We start from the raw sequence: 20367 nt of genomic DNA, 5'->3' as shown, positions 1-20367 counted from the left end.
TAACAGTAGTGATAGTGTAGTAATAGCATAGTTATAGTATGCAGTAATGTAGGTGTACTGTGAAAGTAGCAGTAATGAAGCTGTAGCAGCAGTAATGTAGTAGTGTAGCAGCAGTAGTTCTGTACTTGTACTGTGTTAGTATTAATACTAGTAGTGTTGTGGCGCGCATTCGCGCCGTAATTCAAGGTCTGTCCACACGGTGTCACTGCTGTGCTGAGTCCACACGCTGGTTAAATCCCCGGATGTTATTGTGGCTAGCTCCTTTAGCAAATCGGCTAGCCGCTGCGACGCCGCAGTATTCTGCCGCTACGCTCTGCCGCATCGGGGACTTTTGATCCTTTTCACTCCCCCGGCCGATAGACCCGTGTTTTTAACGTTGGTATCTTAACATCGGTCATTTATCATGATAGAAGTTGATTAAACAGGTCGTTGTTTTAAACTGTTGCGGTGATTTTTTTCCAACCGGTCCGGTGGGTTAACAATACGAAGAGCTAAAGGCTAAATTAGCAGCTAGCGTAGAGACACAGGCCCGCTTGTTTTTTCAGGTAGCTAACACAGCTAGCTTAGCGAGCTACCGCGGCTGTCATGGAAGACAAATCCTTCACTAAAGAGTTAGACCAATGGATCGAACAGCTAAACGAGTGCAAGCAGCTATCGGAAAACCAAGTCCGGACGCTCTGTGAGAAGGTAAGTTCCAAAGTTTTTGACATGATTTCCCGGCAGGCCTGGCTCAGCCCAGCGCGGCCTGTGTTGCGAAAGTGGCTCCGGCTAATTTCCGGAATGAAGGAGAGACGAGGCGGCTGTTTGCGCCCAATTTCCTACGCATTCTGAGTCAGAATTCCCTTTCAGGTGTGATATATATGTGTGTATTTCTATTAAATAATCCCCACTGTGAACTGTTGTCCGACTATCGTCGACTCATTACACACGGGCCGAAAAATCGCATCTCTAGCCCAGTGCCAAGAAATAGACGCAGCCCATTTTACTGCCCGGTTATTACCTGCGCTGTCTTTTGCGCACAGGCCGGGATTCAGCCCGATTCAGCCATTCACTGTAGAGGGCTTTATTCTTATTTCTCTCTAAAAGCGAATCATCTGGTAATGTGTGTCGCGATTGCTCGATTAGTACCGCGCCCTTAATGTATTGATCAACCATTTGATTGCATAAACGGCAGGTTGGTTGCACCATTAAAGATGAGCCGTTTGTTCAGCCGTGTGGCGGCTCTCGTCCTCTGTCGAAGCGATTAAACCCGAAATATTCTTCGTTGCGTACTTTTAGAAGTGTGCGTTGACTAAATGAGCAGCGATGTTCAGAGAAAATACCCATCAAACTGAAAATCCACGTCCGAGACAGCAGAGCGTAAAATGTCTGTAACCTGATTTATTATGCTCTCTGCATGAAGAGGAATCCATTGTTGGTGCCATTTAACATCTAAATGAGGGCTGAAACCGTCTGTACTAATCAGTCATTTATTTATTTCTAGCTAATCAGCAGAGTCAGAGATGGTTTAGATGTAAAAAATAAATAAATAAATAAAGAGACTTATAGTACAGGTTCTGGTGTCCCCGTTTTGTCTTCTTAGATTTTCAGTATAATAAAAAGATGAAAGTCTCAAAGTAAAAACTGGATAAACATGGCGTGAAATTTGAAGGACAGAAGAATATAATGGAGGTATGATGAACACAGACTGGCTCATATCTGATTGCTCTCCATTAGGAGATTATTGCAGTAATCTGAGGGGAAATGAAAGTATGCAGGTGGTATTGGTCAGATGGGTGAGGAGGTTTGAGCGCAGCCAGGTTCTGCCAGCTGACTTCATATGAACTAATCAATTACTGAAGGGGGCTCTTATTACAGTTAATAACAGTAACATTCATGAGATGAATGAGGTTTGGCCTGTTGTAGGTACATGCTGTAATCTTTCAGCTATGAGTGGAGCTGAAGTGATGTAAAAAGTACTGATAAGTCTTTCTTTTGCTCTTCCTACACATTGCTGTTTGCAGTAAATTTGAATAAAAACCAGCAACATGTTTATGGACTTTTTCCTTAGGTGGGTACATTTTTAAAGGTTATTGATTTTATATTTCCACGTATTGAAGCTGTTGCATGATTCATTGCAGCAAGTTTTTCCTGCTCTAAATGAGCCTCACACAGCGAGTCCACGTGTAGCTGATGACTCAGTGTTGATGAGTTTACTGTGCTTAACAAAGGGCTGTGTAAGGTTTGGATATTTCTGACATTTTGACTAACAAAGATGGCGTTATTTCGAATAGAGGGAACTATAACCTGCTGTTCTGAAGGGTTCTGGTCGGAGGACGCTGTTGGTACAGCATAAAAAAGATATTTAGCATTTTGCCCGGTTAGCTGTTTCCAGTAAAATAAATTAATAATACTTTATCAGTAAGAGAATTTTAAAAAATGACAGCTTAAATGTCACATGTGTGTGACGTGTTTAGCTGGTCAAAAATGAGGCAGTCCCAGCTGTAGCCTGTGTATCCTGTGAATTCTGATGTGAAGGAGGGAAGTTTAGCTGCTGAGTGATTGATGGTTAAAACTCTAAAATAAGATCAACTTTATTTTCTCACTAATTTAAAAGAGCTGTGGGGCTGAGGAGAGCAGGTTTCCAAACAGTACAGTGTCCTCTGAGGTCACGTGGGCCTGAAATCTTAAGAAGGAACAAACAAACAAACCAAAAACAGTCGTGTGTGTGTGTGACTCTGAGGATGTCGGATCTGAGTTTGATTTCACCTCCTGTCAGCTCGTCACATGATCCCCCCCCACTGTCTGAGCTGTGAGTCCTTTAGAAAAAAAAAACCCAAAGACACTCATTAAATCTGTTTCCTCTACAGGCCAAGGAGATCCTGACCAAGGAGTCCAACGTTCAGGAGGTGAGTTTTCCGAACTCATTATTGATTATTCATGGAAAAATGAAAGTCACGAGGAAAAAGAAAAGCAGAAGATAAAACCAGAGCTGATATCAAACGATTAGATTCTAATCCAAGTCAGCCGTTTATGGGTCATCGGTCCTTTATGTGTTTCAGAGTGAAGGTGGAGCGGAGCTCAGGTTAACATTTTACATGCATCCGTAGTTCTGTGTTAACCTGAGCTGCACTGCTCACAGAGCCACGGTACTAGGACTCTACCTTTGACAATATTTGAAGTAGGTCCAGCCCAGGGAGCCTTCTAGATAGTGGAGTTGTAAACTGTGACAGGCTCCTTCCTCCTCATAAACACCTCCAGGCTGCTCTTACAAAAACCCCATAAAAGCAGCATGAAGAAACACGCTGTGAAATGATGGACAGTTTCCAGGTCCCAGGTATCAGCACGTGTAGGTGAGCACCAGCCTGTTTTTAAATGAGCTCTCCACCCGCTGATGGTGTTTCTGCAGGGCACAGGTGAAGAAAGGTTCCTGTTTGTCCAAATTCTTTCTTTCATTTGTATCAAAGTGTGGAAAAGATTTGAGGAACAGATTTCAGTGTGCGGTTTGTTCCCTGTGGGGTGTTTGAGCAATCTCACACCCTGTTTACACGGCCTACAGCTGAGGCGTGGGCTCGCACACATGCCCACCGCCATGTTTTTATGGAAACTGTTTTCCCTCAAAAGCACAAAACTGATCCAAACATTCAGCCGTCGGTGAACGTCCTATTTACAGCCGCTCCTGTCAGATGCTTGTTACTGATTCACCTGCAGTGAGGAAGGTGGAAGTGATTTGAGGAAATTGTTCCTCCTGTGTGTTCGGCCTTAAAGAACTTTAATTGATCATATTGACTTCCTGTCAACAGAGCAGTTGCCAGATCGGATCAGATTTCTTTTGTTTTAATGCAGTTCTTAAACATTTTTTGGTGCCTTTATTTTTTATTATTTGTAAACAATAACAAAAATGAGGATTTCTGTCAGCAGCTTAGAACCTCTTTAAACCCTGAAGTAAGCAAACGCTGACGTTCTGAAGTAGGGGGTTCTTTGAGACTCAGGTGTGCTAAAAGGAACGAGTGAAAGTTACGTTTACTGTGTGTGAACACATGAAAGGGCTGATTGATGGTGAAGAGGTAAAACTGATCCCTTTGACGTTTGGAGAAACGACCTGAAGAAAAAATGCAGTCGAGAGAAATGACAGTGAAAGCTGCCTGACGACATCAGGTGTGCCGAGGTGTCGGCAGCTTTCAGTGAAACCTCCTCCTCTAAAAGGAAGCTGGATCTGAACCAGAGTGTCTGATAAGACCAGTTATGATCCAGTGAGCTTGTCCTGAAGAGAGCTTGATGCTGCTACAGGTGACATGAAGACGTTTCCCTCGCAGGTGTGTTGAAACTTTACTTCACTCGGTGTTGTGCCTTGGCAGTAATTGGTGCGCTCAGTGTGATGTTGCACAAACATGCCAGTGTACTCAGCACGGTGAGGCTAACGTTAGCAGTGCTAGCACCTGCAGCCATCATGTGCATGATGTGGGTGCCTTGGTCCCGTGGTTTTATGTTAGTGTGCCAGGAAACACATGCAGGAGTTTTAACACCAGTGTGGATATTTAGTGATATTCCAACAGATCAGCTGGGAATGTTTTTTTTTTTTCTTTCAGAAACAAAACAAATGGATGTCTCGAACATCTTTTTTGTTTCTTATTGACATGATTATATACTGACGCTGATATTGGCCCACCGATAAACTGTGCTAGCTTTACAGGAAATTGTGGTTGTAGATTAATGAAATACTGCTCAGTTTAACCACAGAGTAGTTATGTAACTGTCGAGTGCAGCAGCTGTCAAACATCTAATTGATGAGTCGCACACATTCCTGGTAATTAGTGAGCACAGGTGAGTCAGCTGAAGGTCCAACAGTGTTACACCGATTATCATTTTCATCGTCTTTGTAGCCGATCTGATTCCTGCAGGTTTGATGTTTTTGTGTCCAAAAGGCTAACAAACAGTAAAAACTAGAACTGACTAGAATATATCAGCCTGTTGTCATGGATACCCAGTTCAACCTTTTGAGTTGAGATCAAATTTCTGATTCAAAGATCAGGTCAGTGCATCCCAAATAAAACCCAGCATTAAATATTCACGTACTGTCGCTCAGCTGTGTGTGTGTGTGTGTGTGTGTGTGTGTGTGTGTGTGTGTGTGTGTGTTCATTTGTTATCAGCCTAAATATTGACGTTCCTCTGCTGCAGACACAAACATGAGTCATGTCAACATAAAAGCAGGTTGTTCAGGGTTAAAGAAAATCCCTGACTTTTCCTTCAGCTTTGTATCCTAATAGAAATGTAATTTATTTAATGACCCAACAGTTGGATCCTATTTGATCATCAGTCATCAGGGCCAGTATCTAACAACTATATTTGTGCTTTTATCTAAACTCAGGCTTTGGAGCGGATGTTAGAGCAGGAAGATAAAAACCCCGCTGGCTTCCTTTTGGCTTGGTGTAAAAAAAAACAAAAACAAATGAGCTTCAGTTTCTGTGGCGCTGACCATGTGACTCTGTGTTTGTCCCCTCAGGTGCGATGCCCGGTGACGGTGTGCGGCGATGTCCACGGTCAGTTCCACGACCTGATGGAGCTCTTTAAGATCGGAGGAAAGTCTCCCGACACCAACTACCTGTTCATGGGGGACTACGTCGACAGAGGCTACTACTCTGTGGAGACGGTCACGCTGCTCGTCACGTTAAAGGTAAACCTCTGTGTTTCTGTGTGGCGTTCACATGTGCGCTCTGATGTTTTCTGAGTTTACTTCCTGTTAGGATCACAGCGGCCCTCTCGGTGGCCACAGGCTGACAGACTGTTCGTTTGTTCTGATAAGAAGCCGACTGAACTTGTTTGCTCCGTCAGTCTGAAAGCTTCCAAAAATCATCTGCAGTTTGTCTGAGCTTCAAACAAACAGATCAACATCAGCTCAGCTGAGCAGACGTTTAATCTGAGGACTGATGGTTCTGTAAAGTTTTAGAGCATCATAAACACGTTTTATAAAAACATGAAGTGGTGGCATGTGAGGGGAAATCAGCTGACTGAGGAGATGGCCAATGTTTCTGCTGCACACAGAGGAGCAGTCGGGGGATAAATGTGGCCTGAACAGAAGCAACCACATGATGTGAAAATGATGTGAACTAGTTTGACTCTGATTGTGTTCACAGTACAGCTGCAGTGTGTAAATCTCAAGGAAACTGATAGACTTTAATGACCTTTTTGTTTTCTAACCACAACACGTATCAGACCTGGACTCTGACGTGTGATTCTGGTTAGATATCAGGTTTGTTGCAGGATTCACAGGCTGTGAGCTTCGAGTTTACAGAAACATGGTTGTTCACAGGACCACACCAGCGTGATCGGCCCTTCAAAGTTATTTATTCTTAAAGTTTAGTGTAATGTAGTTAAAATGATACACAGACAAATAAAAATGATGCAAAGAAACTTTATTTAGAAAATTGCATCACTGTGGTTATTGTTGTACTTGCATGTTTCACACATGTTCACCTGGTTGTTATAATTTTTTTTTTTAACCTGTTTGAGAGAACAGCGCTGCTGCTTTAGTAGTTTACAACCTCTTTGCTTTTATTTTGAAAGTATAGTTAATGCCATCCAGCTAGCTTCCTGTCTCGAAGGTTCTTCCGGTATGTCTCGTCCTGCCGTCAGACTCCTCCCCCGGTGGGGAGCGGTGGTCCTGTTTCTGTTCTAGAGGCTGCCAGCAGAGTCACACTTTGGTCTGAGTGCTTCTTCTTTCCCGTCTCGGTATCACAGCGTGATGGCTTCCTTTAGCTAATCGTTTCTATTTTACATCATGAAGTCTGACAGAAGAGTCATTAAACATGTAGCTGAGTCAGCATGCTGCTCTCTGGGGGTCTGACCCGGCTTTAGATCGTCTTTAACGTTATTATGTATTTTTAAATTGTCGTTCAGGTTCGTTTCCAGGAGCGAATCACCATCCTGCGAGGGAACCACGAGTCTCGGCAGATCACACAGGTCTACGGCTTCTACGACGAGTGCCTGAGGAAGTACGGCAACGCTAACGTGTGGAAGTACTTCACAGACCTGTTCGACTACCTGCCGCTCACCGCGCTGGTCGACGGACAGGTAGGACGCGCCATGCCCAGTTTCACTGTGATGTTTTCATCTGATCAGACCTGCAGTTAGGATGGGAATCAATAAGAATTTAGTTATTCAGATTCCATTATTAATATTACTTATCGATTTGATTCCTTATGAATTCTCTTATTGATTCTCATTGGCTCTGCTTTGAGAGTGGCCACCGTCACTGAGCAGCATATCAGTTCATGCAGATTAATTTCATGTTGTGTGGTCAGTTATTTGTGCACGTTGGAGGTGTTTCCTGTTTGTTGTGATCGGTGTTGGGTCAATACTCAAAGTCAAGTAAAAACGTTAGTTTCTGTGCTACCAAAGTTCCCCGGCTTTCATTCAAACTGTGTATCAGCACCGACACTTTAAACTACTTAAACATTATAAATGTCTTCAAGCTCACACTGAGGCCTGTGGGGCACAATCAGCCACTGAGACAGTACACACAGTTATGTGTGTTTGTATATGAATATTTCATACTTTGAGGCTGCCTGTTTATCTAAGGCAGATGAACAAAGTACATTGGAATTGTACATAATATCACAGATGATAAATTCAATAGATTTTAAGTAGATGCTTGTGCTTTCTTAAAGTCTTATATGTTGAATTGAACTATGTGATGTGTTCAAAGCCTCCCAGTCTGTGCTGTTGTCCGTGCCTGTCTGACATGATGTTATCAGCACAAACACTTTAAAGGTGATCGTTCAGGACTTCAGCAATAATACAGACAGCAACGTAGTTAGCAAAAAACAGTTTTATTGGGAATTAACTTAAAAAACAAACAAACATCTCTCCTATTTTTTGTCACACAGGAAAGAAGCATCAATATCTGATGAGAAGACTCATTGGTTTCTTTTTGTGGGTTTTTTTGTTGTTGTTGTTGTGGTTTTTTTTTTATTTTTATGTTTTTTTTTTGTTTTTTTTTATAGAACATCTCTAACAAGTTGATTTGTTCACATTTGCACATCTTAATTTTTAAGTGAAATGTGCATTTTGAGTTTACACGATATGTACAAGGCGACCGTTTCCTTTTGCGGTATTTTTGTTTGGTGCGTTTTTCTATGTCTCAACGAAAGGGGAACAAAGGTGTTTAAGTTCACCCAGGATGATTTGTTTTCATTTTCACATGGTCTTACTGACGTGATGCGAATTGAAACATGCATTCTTTGTGTTGGGCAGTGGGGGGGATGTGCTGGAAAAGCTTGAAAAGTGACCTTGAAAGTGCTTAAAAAGTGCTTGAATTTGACCCTGAAATAGGCGTATGAACCCTGACACTGAGTCAGTTACTGTTTAACATTATAAACCTGAGGCTACAGCTGCATACACCGACACAGATCCCTGTGCTGATGAGGACACGCGATCGTTCTTAGTGTTTAGGTATGAGCAGAGCTGAAACCAGCAGAGAGACTGTAAAGTGGTTGCCATGGTGATTCTACTTCAGCCTGGCTGGTCACTTTATCGCAGCGCGGTGTGGTGTTGGGATTCACTCAGCTTTAGCGTCACTCTGGGCTCTTGGCTAGCTTAGCATCAGCATGCTGTTAAAGAGCATGTGTTAACAGTATGATGCAGGCGCTTCTGTCCTGGAGGAGTCTCCATGTTATCATTGCGTCCACGCTGGAGACGGCGCCACTATTTTCCTCCTCCAACACGCAAACTGAAATCAGCTGATCGTAGCCAAGTGTGCAAGGATCTATAGGCAGGCAGACTAACAATTCCAAGCATGTAGACTACTAGAATTCCAAGAACCGGTTCTTCTACCATAAGAACCGGTTCTCGTATCCCATCCCTGCGTGTAAGGTTAAATCAGTGCTCCTTTTTTCAGGTATGACACTGTGTTTATTATCATAACCCACAGATGGTTACTTGCACACACTTGTTTTTGTTTGTTGGTTGGAAAACGTTTTGTAGCTGCATCACTGCCCCCTGCTGGTGATGCTGGCATGTTTTTAGCTGAGAGTAGAAACGGGAGAAACGACTCTATTTAAATGACTTCATGATTGTTCCATAGATGATAAATCTCCTCACGTCGTGCTTTTTGATAGACTAGAATAAAAGATGAGTGCAGAGATCTGCTGTGAACTGTAGCTGATTAAAGAAACCTGAACACATGAAAGAATGGTGATCATATTGTTTTTGGCAAATGTGGCAAATCTTTTTCTTAAGCATGAATCTGACATTAAAAACGATCAGCATAGATCATGATTCTTATTCTTTTTAATCGCCTGTTTCTCGTGTCTGCGGTCTGTCCGCCTCTTAAACATTTACCCTATTTTTCAGCCACATCCTGTCAGTTTTATTTGGGTTTTTCTTTCTTCATGAGTGAATATTTGAGCGTCCACACACTCCCGCCTGAGTTTGAAGCTGAATAAAGATGTTTTTAACTGTTTGTTGGTGAATCTGTTGATTAATTATTTAACTGGAGGTTTTGTTGTTCTTTGTTTCAGATCTTCTGTCTCCACGGAGGCTTGTCTCCTTCCATAGACACTCTGGATCACATACGAGCTCTGGACCGCCTGCAAGAAGTTCCACATGAGGTATACACACACACACACACACACACACAGGTCAGCTTTCAGATTGTCAGGGATGGAAACAGAAATACTTTTTAAACAAAAGCCCGTTGGTTGTTTGAGAGATGGCCTCTGTGGAGCTTTTATTTTCACACTGATCCACGTTTGGCACCACAGCAGTTTGTGGTGATAAAGAGGCAGAACAAACGCGTCGGCCGGCTCGATGCTGACACTCATTCGTGAGCTGCAGAGGAGCCAGAGCCGAGGCTTAGACCTGATTGTGTCATTAAAAACTACAGACACAGCTCATCTGTTCACACGTAGTAATTTTACTGCTTTATGTACAAAATTGTCACCAAAGCAAGAACAGGAGAGCAGTTTATTAAAAACAATCAGTGCTCTGCAACACCAGTCGAACCTTCAATAACGTCTGGTGTCCATCATGAGTTTGCAGTGCAGTTACGATCTGTGCTTCTAGTTTAAACTCTAAGCGTCATTTATCAGGTTTATATTTAAGATTCTGAACTGTGCAGTTTACCTGAGCTGTTGGCTTCTGTTTCAGGGCCCGATGTGTGACCTGCTGTGGTCGGACCCCGATGACCGCGGCGGGTGGGGGATCTCTCCCCGAGGTGCCGGCTACACCTTCGGTCAGGACATCTCTGAAACCTTCAATCATGCCAACGGACTCACTCTGGTGTCTCGCGCCCATCAGCTGGTCATGGAGGTAAAACGATGACTTTTGGACACTTTTTCACAGCACGGTGTCACTTTTATGTGAAAATATTGTGCTGTTTAACCAAAGAATGAGTATGAATATTTGTTTATATAAAATCTCCTCGGGGGTTCACTTTAAAAAAAACAAAACAAATCTGGCTGCGTAAAAGAAGGAAATCCAACCTGTTAGCAGCCTGTTTATATGCAGAGATGATTCAGATTAGAAGGAAAAAAACAAAACACTTTATTTTGGGTCAGGTGACCTCGTTATCCTGGTCAGGTGACCTGTTTGTCCTCTGATGTCATGATGATGAGCTTCAGAAACCCACGCTGCTGCAGGTTTGTCGTGATGAGCCCACAGACCGGCGCTCACATGTCCTGTTATTTTTATGTTAAACCTGGCACACGTGTTCGCACAGCCAGTGGACTGAAGGGTCCTATAAAAATCCTCTGGTTTCCATGGCAACAACATGAAGTTGGAGTAGGCTCCTCATCTCCTCCCTGGTGTCCCAGTTTCACTCCCACGGAGAATCAGTTCAATGTTCAAAAGATTCGCCAAGCAGCTGCACGAACTTCATCTGCAGCTGAAGGAAAGCTCCGATCACAGGCGGCTGAGGACGCGCCGCGCCCACAGATGAACCCTCCGCTCGTCCCATCAGGTCGAGCTGAGAGTTCCTGGTTTGACCGTTATTCTCACTGGAAATGTTAAAATTACAAAGTTCTCGTCAGTTTTCCTGAACTGATCTGCGAGAGCCGTTCCTGTTGATGTTAGCACGCCATTCAGTTCACGGTTAACTTGACAATTTCATGTGTCTGAAGTGAAATATAACTTTGTAGTCCTTTTTTCTTCTTCTCACAGACTATTTCGTCCTTCAGAGTAAAATATCTCTGCTACTCTGTGCTGATTGGTCGGTTAAAGACTGGCTGATTCTCACTCAAAAACATTTCAGAACGTCAAAAACAAAGAAATGAAACTTGTTCTTGAGCCCACGGAGCCCTGCTCGTTCAGCTCAGTAGCGCCCCCTGTTGATCAGAGGTGTCCCAGTCTAACTGACATGTTTGTTCCTGCAGGGCTACAACTGGGGCCATGACAAGAACGTGGTGACCATCTTCAGTGCTCCAAACTACTGCTACCGCTGTGGAAACCAGGCGGCCATCATGGAACTGGACGACACTCTGAAATATTCTTTGTAAGTACGAAGAATGCGTTCACATCATATGAGAGGCCGAACGGTGCTGAGATTAAATATGAATACATCCATGTAAAACACACGGAGCCGTGTGGGGACCCTGAGGGTTGGACACACTAAACGTCACGAATCCCCAGATTCCTTTTAATGTTTCTCTTCTTTCATATAATAAGTTTAGCATGAATACTCAGACTGTGCTTCTGCGTAACGAGTCAGAAACATCAGAGCACACATTCAGTTTCATTCAGGGACACACTGACAGCTGCCAGCAGGGGGCGACTCCTGAAGGTTGACATGAGCTGAGCTCAGTAAACTCACCTGATGAGTTTTTGGTCTGAATAAAATGTAGTTATTCTGGAAGTTTTGGTTCTGTTACAGTTGAAACATCCATAAAGGGGGAGGGCTTAGGGGCGGGGCTTCATTGTGACAGACAAGCAGCTCCACGGCTCGCTCCTTAACATCTGATTTTAAAACGCCAGGTCAAGGCTTTACATCACTCTTACCATCTTTTATGTACAGTCTGAGTCTAGGTCTCATCCACTAAAATTACATGACTGTCTTGGTTACCATGGATACAGAAGCTAAGGTTTAACTGATGTAACCTCACTCGACTTAAAGGAAGTCGTCACTAACGAGGTTTCTTCTGTCTCCTCAGCCTTCAGTTTGATCCCGCCCCTCGCCGTGGTGAGCCCCATGTGACCAGACGCACTCCCGACTACTTCCTGTGAATGTCCGAAGCATCCCCGTCCATCATTCACGAAGCTCCACCCACCCCCACCTCCCCCCCAGTCATTTTGGATGGAAAGACCATTCTAATCCTTCTTCTGATAATGATGATGATGATGATGATGAATAGAGACAAACGATTGGCTGAATCCAGATTTTAAAGAGGCGCCCCCTACAGTCGTGTTTTCAGTATGCTGTCTTTAATGCTGTGCTGCAGAAACATGTAAACTCTGATCTGTTCTTTTTGTTTCTTACATGTTTGAAATCGAGAGAATAAAACTACCAACGTGGACCAAATGTGCCATAATTCTGCTCCTTTACCACATGTACAACGCAAACGCAGGCTTCCTCCTTCCTCTTCTGTTTCCTTTCTCTTTTTTTCTTTTCTTTTTTTTTTTTTTTAAAGACCACAGCACTAAAACAGACCTGACGTCACCGCCAACACCACACGTCTCCTGGCATACCTGCTTTTTTTTTTTTTTTTTTTTTTTTTTTTTTTTTCTGTTGCGAAATAATTTTAAAAACTGATTTAAGTTTGCTTCTAGTAGTACAGCTGTGAGTTTTAGCTGTCCGGGCTGCAGCCGGTGGTCATCTCAGCAAGTATATTACTGTAATTTGAATAAAGACAACAGACGTATGAAATAAAATGTCCTATTGATGAACTTCCTGTGTGAGTCGACCTCGTTCTTCTCCTGCTTCACCTGGAGGTTCGAACTTTGTGCTCCAGTTCTGTTGTTTTCTGAGCGTGCTCAGAACACATGTTCAGCTTGTTACTTAAGCCCAGGGGTGGGCAACTCCAGCCCTCGAGGGTCTGTGTCCTGCAGGTTTTAGGTCTCACCCTGGGCCAACACACCTGAATCAAATGATTAGTTCATTACCAGGCCTCTGGAGGTCACTTAGTCATTTAAATCAGCCGTGTTGGATCAAGGACACATCTAAAGCCTGCAGGACACCGGCCTGGAGTTTGACACGTGTGCTCTAAGGTCAAGTCTGAGAATGCTGGCAGGAAATGTGTATATTTTTTATTTACATATTTTAAGGCAGAGATTCAGAAGGAAATCTGAAATGTTTAAAAGTGTTAAATGAGACTACTTTGTACTTTGCAGGATGTTTTTATTTGTGTTTGATGAAAGACTAACATCACAGTGCTGAGCAGCCTGTAGCTTCAGACCTGCATCTACTGCTGGAAACGGTAACCGGAGCTCACCGGCAAGTATGAGTGACGTCACGTAAAGTGAATCACAGCTGTTCTGAAATCAGGTGATCATGAACTGGCTGATGTGTGGTGTAGAAATCAGCAGGAACCTTTTCTTTAAATGATTTCTGCAGAGCGAGTTTTACAATTGAGAATGAGAAAAAGCCTGAAAGACAAATTTGATAGTGATAATTTACTTTTGAATTTATGGCAAAAGTTTAAAAAGTGTTTTCCACTCTTTGCTATTTTTATGCAACTGAACAACCATCGTTTTTCCATCGTTTGCAGGAAAATGCGAATACATACATGGAAATGCTGCGAGCTCTGCGCAGCTCACAGCACGAACTTCTCCGGGCTCCCTGAAGCTCTTCTTTGGATGTTTCTGCCTTTGTGGATGATGAGCAGATGTTTCCAGATGTTACTGTTTATGATATAAAACTTTGATGAAAATCAACGACTGTAAAAAAGACACGTTTTCAACTTAAAATGACTTCCGCATCAGCGTTACATCAATATCGCGAGAGTTGGAGCGATATTTGCTCGACACCGTCCATGTTAGCTTCCTGGAGTGGTTCGCGGCTGTTTGATGGAGGCGCGCGGGTCTGAGGTGTGGATGTGGGCTAGAGTCATCACCTGTGAGCTCGGAGAGGCCCGCCGGTAAATACCGGCTCTGCTCACCGGTCAGCCCGGTAGCTAACGTGAGCTAGCAGCAGAGGCTAAAAACATTAGCCCCCGGTGCTCGAGGGAAGTTTGGTACCTGAGCGCGAGCTGAGCCTCAGTTTACTTTAAAGCCACAAAGTTCAAAGGTCACGGAGTCGGTAAAGATTTGTTTGAATGTGACATTTCCGGTCGGGATGCTGTGTAGTGTGAATGCTTCTGTCAGCGTGTGTAGAAATGTGAACTCTGGAGCATGCGCAGTATAGTTTCTGCTGAGCATTTTTAACAGTTAATCCATTCACCACTTGATGACGTTAACGGGCTGTCGGTCTGAATGAAACGTGCTTCATGTCTGCCTGGACTGACGTCACACAGAGGAAGATGATGATGGTGAGGAGGAGGGTGTTGCCGCCGGTCCCTTGACCCCGTCCGCCTGTATGGAGGATGTAGTCCTGCACTATCAGCCTGGATCAGCTGATGAGCTCTGCTCACTGTTGGAAACCACGCAGAAGCTCCTGGAGCCGTTCCCTCTCCGTGCTCCTCCGGCCTTCACGCCGTGGTTCCCCACGCTCACTGGAGACCGCCCTCTGCCCATCAGACCTGCGAGACCAGCTCCTGTCGTCACGTGTTTGGATGATTCACCAGCAGCAGAGGTGAGACCCAGAGACGGTGACCCAGAAACCCACTGCGATCTCCACCCTGTGTCTCCTAACAACAGACCTGAGAAGCAGCCACACAAGGACAAAGATGGTGCCCTTTGCACCGGCTCGGAGGTCAGGCGGAGCAGGTGGAGCGTCTTCACGCAGAGAGGCGTCCTGCAGCAGAGCTCGCAGTCGCTGTCCAAACAGTTTCACCACGCCGTCACCGTCCACGGGCTCCACCTCCGCCAGAGGGCCAAGTGGGTGATCGGTGAGCTGAACTGCGGAGCAGCGAGAGACATCGAGGAGGTCGGTGGAATGTTGTAGAAACTGTGAAGCTTTACAATGTTTTAAAATTTTGTTTGAAGGCTGATGAAGATGTTAAGAGTGAGGAAAAACCACAGACTGGAGCCAGATGTGAGACGGTGGAGTGCACACAGGCACACACACCTGCTAATCAGTGCTCAGTAACATTCACTCAAAGTCCCAGAATGTCTCTGAGTAAAACTCAGCCAGCCTTCCTGGGGTCAGTGCACTGACCTCACAGCAGCCATGTTATTGGTCACATGATGTCATTAAGCAAACAAACACATTGCAGAGGCCCAGTTCAGGTGAAGCTAGCAGACAGCTAGCTGTCAGTCAAAGAGGCCACGCCCCCAATAGACCCTGTGCACGAGACAATGCTAACTTCCTGGTTTGACACCGGATGTGGGGTTGTGCATTTCCGGTAGCTTTACTTTGCAGTCAATCGCTACTGCAAAGATATATCCTCCACAATCATGTCCAAAACTCTAAAACGGAAAGATGGCGTTAAGTTACAAAGAGAAGGTGGGAACACTCACCGCTGCTGTGTCATAAAAAATCTAATGATCAATTTTGACGTTTAAAGCGTTTAGATCGATCAGCTGTTTACATCACTCAACACAAGCAGAACTGCATCACTGCAGCAGAAGACACATCGTCCACATGCAGCAGCACATCTCTGTATAGTGACAGTTACTATGATCTAAACAGGCAAATGTTCAGCATTCAAACTACAGGTGAACAACAGTCAAACCAGATGTTTCCCGTTATGTCGAGATCAGCTAGTCAAGTACACACTTACACAGCATGTTAACAAACCGTGAAAAAAGCCACACAAAATGAATGATTGTAACGGTTTCTATACATTAGTATTTACGAAGGGTATGTTGTGACTTACCTTCAAAATTACAGCGGTCCCTCGCTATAACGCGCTTCACCTTTCACCTCGCTGTTTCACGGATTTTTTTAGTGCAAGTTTGCATGCTTGTTTTTTGTTTTGTTTTTTTACGTCACATCCTGATCGCTGCAGACGATCTCCTCCGTCTCTCCTGTACAGTACAGAATCGCTGCATCGATGCTAGCAGTGAGACTCTGCAGTGCAGTGCTGTCTGTCCACGATGTCCACCAAACGTTTTGCACCGTCAACAAATAAAATTGGCTCCTTGATTTCACCTCTCGCTGGTTATTTTTAGAACATAACACCCGCGATAAACGAGGGACAGCTGAGAAATATAACATTTGAATCCTTTTCTCTTTTGCTCTGAGGCGCGGGGGAAAATATCGACAAGTCAATGAACATCATTTACAGATATATTGGGTAAATGCCCGAGACATCTATAGAAATGTAAATCACCACTTGATTCATTCATTTGCTTAACTTGTTTTGGACCGTAAACAAGGCGCGAATACGACACCGGAAACAAAGCTCCCCACAGGAGTTTCCGCACTGGAAGTAACATATGCTAACGTGCACATAGTCTATTCAATTCAAATTCTTTATTGTCCCACCAGGGGAGATTAGTTTAGCAGCAGGGAACATAAAAGTAAACAAAACAATAATATAATGTCTGTGAAGGTTCTCAGTCATCCAGGTCATCGTAGTCAAAGGAGCTGCAAAGAAAAGCGTCTGGACTTCTTTAAGTTACTTGAAGACGTTTCACCTCTCATCCTATAAGCTTCTTCAGTTCTAAGGTCAAATGGTGGAGAGTCCCAGATTTAAACCTAGTGGGAGTTTCCCCCCACAGAGGGACAAAAGGACCCCCTGATGATCCTCTAATCGCCTGAGCCAAGGTGTGAAACTGGGTGTGGGTCACAATCAGCCAGAGTTTCGGGTGAGCTCATTGTGAAACCTGGCCCCACCTTATCATGTGATTTCCTGAGGTCAGATGGCCCAGGATGTGAGTGGGCGTTAAGGCGTCTGGGGAGGATCTCAAAACTGGATTATAGATGGCAGAGAGTTGGTGTCATAAGCCCCGCCTCTGTTCAAAGATGGTCGCTCACAGTGGACATAGATGCTTCTTTCACTCCTCTTTCAAACCATCTGTCCTCTCTGTCCAAAATGTGAACATTGGCATCAGCAAAAGAGTGACCTTTGACCTTTAGATGCAGATGAACTGCTGAGTCTTGTCCTGTGGAGGTGGCTCTTCTGTGTTGTGCCATGCGCTTGTGAAGTGGCTGTTTGGTCTCTCTGATGTAGAGGTCTGGGCATTCCTCATGCACTGTACAGCAAACACCACATTGTTGAGTCTGTGTTTTGGCGTTTTGTCTTAATAATATAATATTATTAACATAAAATAATAAAATGTTTAAGTCTTACTAGAACAGGTCCGTTATTAAAGCATGCTCGCCTCTACAGCTGTTGTGAAGGAGGAAATTATCCACAGAGACCAGTTTGTTTATCAGGCTGGAAACACACTGTGAAGTTTTAACATGGGAGTCTATGGGGACTGACTCACTGCTGCCCCTGCTGGGTGTTAGAGGAACTGCAGGATGTTGATGTTTGTGTTTACAGGTGGTTTCGAGTAGAAGCGCAGGGCGATGTGTAACAAGAACTCCTCGACTCTTCCTCAGAGACGTTTCTTTAATGATGGCGGCGCCGTGACTTCACACTCGCTGTATTGGTTGTTGCGTGTGCTACTGTGACATCATTACAGCCTTGTGACCACTTCCTGGTGCCTGAGGTGCTGGACTCATTGCAGTCTTCCTCTGAACTTCAGGTGTTGCATGGTAGAAATAAACGCTGCAGTGTGTGGGTGTAGATGAAGTTACAGTGGGAGCGGTCGCTTCCAGCAGCGTGTCCGTCTGAAACATCTGTGAATCTGCAGCTGTGACATCACATCTGCTGCACCTGCGTTCACAGCACGCACGGGAAACCTCACACGTACAAATGCTGGTGGCGGCGGCGATTGATAAATCGTCACGAGTCCGAGTACTTCTCTCGCATTCTTGCTGTTCAGACAGCTTGTAGGTGCATCGCTGCCACCGTCAGCCATAACAGTGCGTTACAAAAACAACCAAACACAAACAGGCTTTAATAATCAGTGACTGTGGAATATTTAATCATCTGGACCGTTCGTGGTAATCACCAGGTGAGTGTCACACACACGTTAAATATTAGAACGAAGCCACAGAAAGAAAACTTTATTTGCTCGTCAACATTAATAATTTGTTGGCTCTCAGAGGAAAACGCCAAAGATTCGCAGCTTCCAGGTTTTCCACTGACGTCTCGCCATGAAATAACGAGTGTGTGAGTCAGACGTGCTTTATCAGAGATGCAGTTTCTAAGCCTCCACAATCTTCACGCTTTAAATGTTAAAGCGGGCACGAGGACTGTGAGTCTGCTCCTGGTTAAATGTTACCTGTGGACGGCGCCAGCGTGGACGGCGCCAGCGTGTGCTTTCTTCCTGCGTGCTGTGTCTGCTGATCCTTATCGGAGTGTCCGACCTTCACCTTGTTCCCACAGAAATAAGTCTGCTCAGCAACAGAGACGGAAAATACAAACAGCTGTTTGATGTTGTCACACTGTTTACGTGGAGTTTGCTCCTCCTCCCCGCAGGTGTGGCGAACTCTGAGCCGCTTGGCGCGAACTTCCTGCCTGCCGTCGTGTAACGCCAACATCCAGCGCGAACGCGGCGAGATCTGGGTGTTCTGCGACGTGCTGCACTCCGAGCAGGTGGGGCGCTTCCTGAAGGAGGAGCTGCGGCTGTCGGGGAGGATCGACCTGTCGGTGCGCCGGCTGGGAAACGTCTTCAGCATGTAGAGCGCCCCCTGCTGCACTCGCTTGGGTTTCTGCAGACGTCGCAGCTTAGACGGAGGCTGCCATGACATCTGCGGGGGCGGCTCCGGTCTTATTCTTTGTCACTGTGGTTTAACCTGCAGCTCGGCCCGGCCGGCATCAGTGTGAGTCACAGTGTGAGTCCTGACAAACACCAGTCTGATAATAATCAGCACAATAAAAGTGATAAAAGGAAGCAACAGTGAGAGTGAAACGATCAGACCCACTCAGGGAGACGCGCTGTGTTACAGGAAGCTTTCTGCCATAGCTAACATTCTTGTTTTAGAGATGCAGACATAATCCAGCTGATGTTATCAGCTGTTCACATCAGGTTGTAGCTGGAAACTGTTGATGAAGACGAAGAAGCTCCAAGAAAAATCAAGTTAACATTCTGCTCTGTCTTCAAATAAACCAGCGTCCGTTAACAAAAACCTCTCAGAGCACATTAAAAAGAACAGTTGGTGTTACAGAGTGCACGCTCAGAGCGAGGCTGTGTGATAGTGAATGAAATATGCTCATCAAACAGCAAATCCACGCTGCCATTTATCCACCGTTCAGGCTTTCTCTGAAGGAAACAAGGCGAATATTCATCAAGTGTTCTGCCGTACTGGCTTTATGAGCAGATCAAACCCAGTTTCCACCAGTAAGCCTGACCTGTGTCAAACAGTAGTATGTGATCAGGAGCTGTTGCAGCTGTGCGCTGCGTCCACACAGGATGTAAAAATATATCTAAGTTAAGCTAAAGCTGTTTTTCCTCTTCATCAAATGCTTCAAGGGCAGAAACCCATTTATATTTTATTCAAATCTACTGAACTATTCATGAGCTGGGGGGAGGGGGGTGCTCCAGCTTGTGTGTTGTGTGTGTGTGTTTGTAAAGTGTTTTCATACTGATGTTTGTCATCCTTCTCTGATGCCAATAAAGCTTTTTTAATATTTGTAATAAGTGTCTGGAGTTTCTGGATGTGATGTGACTGTTCTGGAAAAGCTGCAGCAGTCACATGATGCTGGAGTCTCTCTCACACACACACACACACACACACACACACACACACACACACACACACACACCCCGAGCAGCCTGAATGAATGAGTGCAGCATGAATACAGTACAACCCCCATCCCTCTCACACGCACTCTTTTGTTGCTGTGGGCTCTCTGCACACTGCGTTAAAAAATATCTGGGTTACCGGATGTGACGTAAGCACCCAGCCCCCGTTTTCAGCTTTAATCGCTTGTCAGATCTTGAATCCGTGTTTCTGGCTCATTAACGCCTCAAATATATGATGCAATAATAAAGGAAACGCAGAATACGTGACCATCTTCGGTTTGCTTAACGTCTCACTTGCTTGAAATTAGCACTATTGATTTTTAAGCACGGTCGTATCCTCGGGTTTATTGTGAAAGGCATTCGGAAATGTAACATTTTGATCGCTTGTTTTATTTAAAAGAAACACACACATTTCATACATTAAGCAGAAAATAAATAACTTTAACATTTAGATTTTGGATTCTGATAAACACTATTATCCTGAAAACAAAGCATTTACGGTTAAATTGAACTTTTATGCCGATGCTTCGCGCTGTAAAATTAAAAGTCCCTTTTATT

General features: G+C 44.5%; 2 protein-coding genes across 3 annotated transcripts; both read left to right on the top strand.

Moving 5' to 3' along the window:
* The first annotated feature begins 257 nt into the window (after nucleotides 1–257).
* LOC120722435 (serine/threonine-protein phosphatase 2A catalytic subunit beta isoform) lies at nucleotides 258–12855 on the top strand. The gene is made up of 8 exons (XM_040013421.1): nucleotides 258–687; nucleotides 2850–2888; nucleotides 5483–5653; nucleotides 6877–7050; nucleotides 9498–9587; nucleotides 10126–10287; nucleotides 11349–11467; nucleotides 12123–12855. The coding sequence occupies exons 1-8, from the start codon at nucleotides 586–588 to the stop codon at nucleotides 12193–12195; spliced, it is 930 nt and encodes a 309-aa protein (XP_039869355.1). The 5' UTR covers nucleotides 258–585; the 3' UTR covers nucleotides 12196–12855.
* Nucleotides 12856–13114: 259 nt separating this feature from the next.
* On the top strand, nucleotides 13115–19701 carry zgc:101664 (uncharacterized protein LOC450064 homolog). 2 transcript variants are annotated; one of them, XM_040013423.1, is made up of 4 exons: nucleotides 13115–13176; nucleotides 13300–13385; nucleotides 13677–14992; nucleotides 18543–19701. In XM_040013423.1, the coding sequence occupies exons 3-4, from the start codon at nucleotides 14483–14485 to the stop codon at nucleotides 18744–18746; spliced, it is 714 nt and encodes a 237-aa protein (XP_039869357.1). In that variant the 5' UTR covers nucleotides 13115–13176; nucleotides 13300–13385; nucleotides 13677–14482; the 3' UTR covers nucleotides 18747–19701. The 2 variants fall into 2 exon arrangements, with proteins under 2 accessions (XP_039869357.1, XP_039869356.1); XM_040013422.1 differs by having other exon boundaries at nucleotides 13300–13453.
* Nucleotides 19702–20367: the final 666 nt, after the last annotated feature.

Source organism: Simochromis diagramma, unplaced genomic scaffold (assembly GCF_900408965.1).
Source record: "Simochromis diagramma unplaced genomic scaffold, fSimDia1.1 OVJJ01000778.1, whole genome shotgun sequence".
NCBI classification, from domain to species: Eukaryota; Metazoa; Chordata; class Actinopteri; order Cichliformes; family Cichlidae; genus Simochromis; species Simochromis diagramma.
This window is presented reverse-complemented; position numbering and strand designations above follow the sequence as displayed.